The sequence below is a fragment of the Leucopleurus acutus genome (genome assembly GCF_964270905.1).
Source record: "Leucopleurus acutus genome assembly, chromosome: 3".
Taxonomy (NCBI): domain Eukaryota; kingdom Metazoa; phylum Chordata; class Mammalia; order Artiodactyla; family Delphinidae; genus Leucopleurus; species Leucopleurus acutus.
Genome location: NC_139145.1, coordinates 13,548,239 through 13,556,507, shown reverse-complemented (window position 1 = coordinate 13,556,507; position 8,269 = coordinate 13,548,239). Strand labels below are relative to the sequence as shown.

At 42.9% G+C, this 8,269-nt stretch overlaps 1 protein-coding gene across 1 annotated transcript; it reads left to right on the top strand.

Annotated features, from left to right (window-relative positions):
- Nucleotides 1-6,077: 6,077 nt before the first annotated feature.
- Nucleotides 6,078-7,018, top strand: LOC309959993 (olfactory receptor 1f45-like; the record flags this gene model as incomplete). The annotated part of the gene is given in 2 exon segments (XM_082836535.1): nt 6,078-6,249; nt 6,252-7,018. Coding segments are annotated over 2 exon segments (939 nt in total).
- Nucleotides 7,019-8,269: the final 1,251 nt, after the last annotated feature.

Below are 8,269 nucleotides of genomic sequence, written 5' to 3'. Positions count from 1 at the left end.
AGAGTAAGCCTGGAGCCAGAGAGACCAGAGAAGGGATGGGTTTGAAGTCTCAGAGTGACAAGATGAGAATCTGGTAGGGTGCTGGGAAGGAGAGGAAGGGTAAGGAAGAAGAGAGGGGGCAAGGTAAAACTGTCAGGATGCAGCGAATGGGGCTGAAGGAGACTGGCCGCCACCAAATCTCTGGCCCAGGTGACCAGGCAGTCAACAGGGTCACTGCTAAGCTCAGGTACAGCAGAGGAACAGGATTGAGGGTAGACACCGAGCTAGGTTTGATAAAGGGTAGAACCAATCTGGGGGTGCTCGGCAAAGATGAACACCCAAGAGGTGTATCTGTACCCTCAGGATGGAAGCTTGAGGGACACAGTGATCCGGACCAGAGAATGCGGTGGTATCCATCATTTACTTGCCCACCCATCTGGCCCTCTCTCTCCTAGTGAGCTCCTTGAGGATAGGTGGGGACCATGATGTGTGTGTGTGTGCGCGTGCACGCAATATTTCAGGCACGCAAAAAGGCAGAGATCATAATTCAATTCGGAACACAGCTATATTCATCATTCAACTTAAGAAGTAAAATGTCAAGTACAACTCTCCACTCCCACATTTTCCTCCGTCTCTCCCCCCTCCCCCGCCCCTAGATAACCAACATCCTACATCAAGTGTTTATCACGCCCATGTACATTTTTCATCTTTACTACACAGGATGTGTCCACCAACAATATACTGTATAGAATTGTGCTGCATGTTTTTCAACTTTACATAAAGGGCAAGATTCTGTACACGTACTTCTATGATTATTTTCTCAAGCTTTTGAGATTCGTCCAGGTTGGTGCAAGCCATTCCACATTTGTTCCATTTCTGTGACTAGAAGCATCCACGAAATGGGAGCATCGTATTTGATGGAGGCGCCCCTATCGTGGGCGGATGCTCCTCTTTCCAGACCTCCTTGAACATGCCTCACGGTGCCCCTTCAAGGGAATTCCTCTGTGGTGGAATTGCTGGGTTGGGAGGGGGACTCTGTCATCATCTCAGAATTCCTGTCCACAGCTTGGGGAATGCCTCAGTGAAGATGCCCCAAAAGGGGTCAATGAATCAACAAGGAGGTGAGACAGGGAGTGTAGACTTCCTGGGCAGGGGAGGAGAGAAACAGGGCAGCAGGCAGAGGGACCCAGACAGAAGGTTCCTCTCCAGGTCCAGAGAACACGTCATTAGAGGACAGAGGATTGAGCAGCCACTGTGTGCTGAGCTATAGGAGAGGGAAGGATTTGAGATGGGTCTTGAAAGCTGGAGCAAAGTCCTGAAGGAAGAACATTTGAGGCAGAGGAAACGGCAAGTGCAAAGGTCCTGGGGAAGAATAAACCTTGGACAAAGAGACCTGCATGGCTGGGAGACAGTGATATAAATGGAGATGGGGGAGGTGAGCAGGACCTAGACTTTGCAGAATTCGGAATTTCTTTTCATTTATTTTAAGATTCCATATACATTTGATACCATGCAGTATTTGTCTTTCCCTGTTTGGCTTATTTCACTTAGCATAAGGCCCTCAAGGTATATCCATGTTGTCGCAAATGACAGAATTTCCTTCTTTCTCATGGTTGAATAATATTCATATATATATTATATGAATATTATATAAAACCACATCTTCTTTATCCATTCTTCCATTGTTTCCATATCTCAACTATTGTAAACAAGGCTGCAATGAACATGAGGATGCAGGTATCTCTTCAATGTCCCATTTTTATTTCCTTTGGATATAAGGAAATAAAAGAAGTGGAATTGCCAGATCATATGGTAGTTCTATTTTTAATATTTGAGGAAACTCCATTTGTTTTCCATAGCAGTTGCACCAGGATTTGGAATTTTACTCCAAATATTACTGGGAGGAAAGTACTATGTGAAGGACAAGATCTAATTTACTTTTGTAAAACCTCCTCCTACCTGATTAATGGAAATATTATCATAGGGGCCAGAAGTAGAAATCAGAGCTATATGAATATCTGGGGAAAAGAGCATTCTAAGCAGAGGGAACAGCAAGTGCAAAGGCCCTGAGGCAGGAGCATCTCTGGATTATTCAAGGACCATCAAAGAAACCAGAATGAGCACAGGAGATGAGATCAGAAATGAGAAGGGAGGGACAGATTTGAAGGTGATTGTCACTAGGTCTCTTGCAGCTTTAAAAAAATAACGCTTTTCTTTTAATGTCAATAGCATTGTACAAGGTGCTGAGTCCTCTCTTAGTTTCTACTAAACTAACAGAATTAAAATTAAAAGCAAAGTCCTAGCTCTCATAACCCTGTCTGAGATTTTTATATATTCAATACCTCTCTGTGTGATTAAGTCCTAGGAATGGTTTAATTGTCCTATTTTTTTTTATTTTTTGCAGTACGCGGGCCTCTCACTGTTGTGGCCTCTCCCGTTGCGGAGTACAGGCTCTGGACGTGCAGGCTCAGCGGCCATGGCTCATGGACCTAGCCGCTCCGCAGCACGTGGGATCTTCCCAGACCTGGGCACGAACCCGTGTCCCCTGCATCGGCAGGCGGATTCTCAACCACTGCGCCACCAGGGAAGCCCCTGTCCTATTTATTTGATCAGCTTAATTTTATTAATATTTGTTCCACAGAGCTGCATGGATATACTTCAATCAACTTCTAGGATTCAATAAGTTTATGTTGTCCTCAAACAACAAATTCATCTTCATAAGAGCTAGTAGAGGACCCCCTAAGAGTTTCCATCCCACACCTGGGATTGATATTTATTTTGTTGGTTTTCAAATGGCATATCATTTCTATAATTATCTTACATTTCTCTTCGGTCATTTTCTTTATTTGCAAGTGTTCAATACTTTTTATTTTTTTTTTTCTGGAAAGTATAAATTTGTTTTCTTTTTTTAATTTAATTTTTAATTTTATATTGTATAGTTGATTTACAATGTTGTGTTAATTTCAGGTGTACAGCAAAGTGATTCAGTTATACACATACATCCATTCTTTTCCAGATTCTTTTCCCATGTACGTTATTACAGAGTATTGAGTAGAGTTCCCTGTGCTATACAGTAGGTCCTTGTGGATTATCTATTTTTTTAATTAATTTATTTTGGCTGTGCTGGGTCTTCACTGCGGTGCGTGGACTCTAGAGTGCACAGGCTCAGTAGCTGCATCGTGTGGACTTATTTGGGTATGTGGGATCTTTGTTCGCTGATCGAACCCGGAGCCCCTGCATTGGGAGCTCGGAGTCTTAATCACTGGACCACCAGGGAAGTCCCGATTATCTATTGTATATACAGTGGCATGTATATGTTAACCCCAATTTCCTAATTTATCCCTCCCCCCCCTTTGGTAACAATACTTTTTATATATCAAATTATTGTCAGCTTTAACAACTGAAACATTCCTTTCTTGTAAGACTGAATGAAGTGTTGATATCCCTATTAGAACTGCATTTATTAAATCCAAATCCTTAAAAAAAAAAGCACACACATAATTATTTTCTAATGTTAACTCCTTTCTCGTAATTTTTATTGAGAAGAATTTACAAGACTTGACATGATTTTCAGGCTGCTCTTACAGCTCCAGCCCCTCAGGTTGTCCATCTGGATGCAAATACTCTTCTTGCTTTCACTATTTCAATCCCCAGCTTTTTAGATATGTTGGTTTATCCTCTCTGTGTTTATTGGATGTATGGTGGCATACAGAATATTTTACAGAAAATGTTTAAAGTGTTTCATTTGAATTTTATCTTTTTTGAATCACCCAGAGATAACTGAACAAAGAGACTTCAATGAAACCAAATTAAAATATCCAGGAAGTTTTGTAACTTTTGCCTGAAACCCCAAATTTATATTATATCTGTATAAAAGCCAAGAAGATATTCATGTGACTATCTTTCATTGAGAAGACGTTTCTAAAATACCATCTGATCATCTCAGACATCATTTGACCACGTTTCAGAGTCAGTAAATGTAATTCTGTTTTTTACTTTTTTCCAATTTTATTTCAAATGTTCTGAAATAAATCACAAGCTCATGTGATCAACAAACTTAAACTACCTTCAAAGTCTTGAATTTCACTTTATAAATAAATTGCAGTGGAAAAAAAGTTAGTGACACTGATGAAACTTCATTGGTAATGGCTGAAATTTTACTGACCTGATGTCGTTTTCCAAAAAGGTATTACACACAAGCAGGTGCATGTCTCAGAATGGCAATGTCATGCCTACATCAAAATAACATTTTTTGAAATTCTGTTAATTATTTCATAACTGAAAAGTCTCAATTACTTTTAACCATACACTAGAGTGTTTTAAAAGTCCTGTATTACTTTCTAAATGCTTTCTGTCTGCTTTACCAACATATAATACTTTGACAGAAATTTTTCCCAGAACTTTCTGTTATTCAAACGTTTTTTAGTGTCTCACTGAATAATGATGTTCTTTTCATTTTTCCTTATTGACCATTATAAATTTTCTTTATTTGAGCCCAAAATGAACAAAACATGATTGCTATTCAGATGAAATATTTAAGTGTGAGCACTTCCAACTTTAATGAATGGTTTTGAATAGCACTTGGACCCAATATTTATATCACCTGTTACCATAAACTACCCATATTGTTATTTTAAAAAATTGTCTTTCATTCCAAAATTATAAATTAAGTATTACATTTTACAGTGAGTCTTACACAGTAGCAAAACTGTTCCAGGTTGCTCAACTTCTGCAAGTATCAGATGTTCCAGGACTGCTATTCACCGTGAATATCATTTCTTTTCTATTCTTCCACAAATATAGCAATATTTAAAGGGAACATTTTCCAAGCTTTGTTTCCTTTTCATTCTTTTCATGTTTATTGTAAACTTTTGATTTTATAATTATGAGAACATTGCACACTGACAATTTAGACAAAAACTACAATGCACAAACAATAAAAACCAAAGTAAATCTTAACTATTTAAAACCAGGACCAACCTCAAAATTTGAGGGTAGTGATAAACTGGTACTTCTCCTATAGCACAGATAATTTTATAAGCACACAGCCACACTGCTCACAATGACAGTAGCCAAACTGGCAAAAAATTTTGCAAATGTTTCTCAGATGTTGCCCATGTTTCAAAGCTCATTACAACATTCAACAACAGTAAACTTGAAAGTGTGTTTATATTGTAATTTGTATTGTTAATTAATTTTACTATTATTTGGATGTTCTTTAAGGGTATATTCCAGCCTCCGCCAAATCTTCTAGATTTTAGCAATGGAACTAGTGTGCTGGTGCATACTGACTGTATACTAGCCTTGTATTAGCAATAGGAGGTCATGGTTGCTCTGGACATGCAAGGACAGGCAATGTTTTTGAGGAGTATGAGATCTAATGGAGCAGAGAAAGGGGAGTTGTAGCAGGAGGGCTATTTGGGACAAAGAAGGGATTCCTTCAAAAATAGAAGATTTTTTGGGAATCCTTGCATTTTAGTTTGAAATCTCCCCAAAACATGTTCTGAGTCAAGAACTTGAGTGCAAATAGTTTATTTGGGAAATAATCCCAGGAGACCCAATGAGTGTTTGGAGAAAGGAGGTGTGGATAAGTAGGTTCCCACTGTTGGCAACCGAGGGGTCATCTTTCTAGGGATCCCTGAGAGAACACACCCCAGAACTGCTTCACTCAGAAGTGATGAAGCCGGGGCATTCACCCAGCAAGGCCTGTCCCTCACTGGCCAAAAGTCACTCTTGGGGTGCCAACCCCCAACACTTCCATGTTACCCTGTGTGCAGGCTGAGCCTGCTCTGGTGACCAGATGAAACTTTGGGGCATAGAGATACACGTGATGGAAGTGAGAAATGGTCAGTGTGCTTGGGAGCTGTCCACCAAACTCCAGGTGACATCTTGCAGGTGGGCTGTGGGGAATGAATGGTGTGTTCACTGATGGAAATGATGCAGCAAATGGTGGGGGAGGGTCCTGTTGCAGGAGGGAGTGGGAAGAGCTGATGAATGGCTGAACTACCAAGAGGGGATGAGATCCAGGGTGCAAAGGAGAGGCTGGCCTTGGCCAGGACCCTGGACAGCTCCGCTGTGTCATTTCTGATTGATTCAGGATGGCCGTTGAAGGGGCAAATCTCACCCTGGTCTCTGAGTTCCTGTTCCTGGGCTTCTCGGAGGACCCCAAGCAACAGCAGCTGGTGTTCATACTCTTCCCGAGCATGTACCTGGTCACAGAACTGGGGAACCTGCTCATTATCCTGGCCATTGCCATCGACGTCCAGCTTCCATGTACTTCTTCCTGGCCAACCTGGACTTCGTGGACATTTGCTACACCTCCACCACCATCTGCAAGATGCTGGCCAATCACATGTCAGGACACAAAGGGATTCCTTATGCTGGCTGCCTGACCCAGACGTTCTGCTTCACGTGGTTCGCCGGCATCAGCAGCTTCCTGCTGAGTGCCATGGCCTGCGACCGCCATGTGGCCATCTGTCACCCTCTGCACTATGCCACGTCTGTGATACCACAGCTCTGTAGCCTCCTGGTGGCAGCATCCTGGACTGCAACCTTTGGGAATGCCTTAACCTACACGATATTACTGACCCGCCTCTCATTCTGCATCCACAACCAGGTCCCCCATTTCTTCTGTGACCTCAGCCGTCTGCTGAAGCTCGCATGCTCTGACATCTTTCTCAACAATGCAATGGTGTACACCGTGGGCGCCCTGCCCATCATCACCCCCTTTATGGGCATCTTGATATCCTACACGCACATCTTTGCTGCTGCGTTGAGGATCCCGTCCACCAGAGGCAAGCGGAAGGCCTTCTCCACCTGTGGCTCTCACCTCTCTGTGGCATCCCTGTTCTACGGCACACTCATCAGGGTTTATTTCAGCCCCATGTCCTCCCGCACGGCCCAGAAGGACACAACCGCTGCAGTGATGTACACCGTGGTCACTCCCATGCTGAACCCCTTCATCTACAGTCTACGCAACAATGACATGAAGGGCGCCTTGGGGGCCCTCATCAGCAGGAGACCAGTTTTTATTCGGTGACCACAGCATTGGAATGCCTGTCCAAATACAGCTCCCATCTGTTCTGAACTTCCGGGCACAGTCCCAGTCTTAGATAGTTCCTTCATATCACTCTTGGCTCATTTGTTTATTACCTCATCCTTCCAACAGATATTTATTGAACATCTGTCACATTTTACTATTTACTGCTTAGTATTTACAGTCTTTCAAGAGTCTGGCAGAGAACAAACAAAATCCCTGATCTTGTGGCACTTAAACTGCAGCCTAAAGCACACATAATGGTTAAAAGGAAGTACTCTGGGGCTCCCCTGGTGGCGCAGTGGTTGAGAGCCCACCTGCCGATGCAGGGGATACGGGTTCGTGCGCCGGTTTGGGAAGATCCCACATGCCGCGGAGCGGCTGGGCCCGTAAGCCATGGCCGCTGAGCCTGCGCGTCCGGAGCCTGTGCTCCGCAACGGCAGAGGCCACAATAGTGAGAGGCCCGTGTACCGCAAAAAAAAAAAAAAAGGAAGCACTCTGGAAACCAGAGAGATCAGGATTCAAGCCCCGCATTGAGTTAAGGGTCAGGTTAAGCTGCTATAAGAAAGAGACCCAAGGCAAAAGCTCAGAAGTCATAAGATTTTGCAGACTGAACTCGGATTTTTTAGCAACATTGTTGCTTCAGAAAACTTAGTAGACATCTGGTCTAGTTGCTTCTAGCTAGTTCCATTGCTAGAACATTCCGTGTTCTTTTCTAGCCAGAGTTCTTGTGTCTATTTAATTTGCAGTATTTGCTTCACTGAACTATCTACATCTTTGTTATTCTCCATTAATGGTCATCTGAAACAACAGCCTTGGGCAGGCTCCTTGTTTATACTGTTTAGGGGGCGAGGAAGCTTTTGGCTCTTCCAAACTTGTGATGTTCCTGACTTTGAAAAGTGGCCAATTCTTGTGTAAGAGCACCTCTTTCTTGTGATTCCTTGCTGAAAGCAGCAAGGAGCAGCCCACTTACAGTGACATTCTAACACTTTACAATCTTTACAATCACTTCTAGAAACACAGGCTTAGTAGACATACGATCTAGCTTTCAGGTAGGTGATCGCGGGTGATGACATTACCAAATGTTGTTCTTTGGCATAATGAGGGTCAGTTATCCAGTCTGCAATATTTGTGACCTTACCAGCAGGTCACTAAGCTAATGCAACTAATTTTTTTTTGCAGTACACGGGCCTCTCACTGTTGTGGCCTCTCCCGTTGAGGAGCACAGGCTCCGGACGTGCAGGCTCAGCGGCC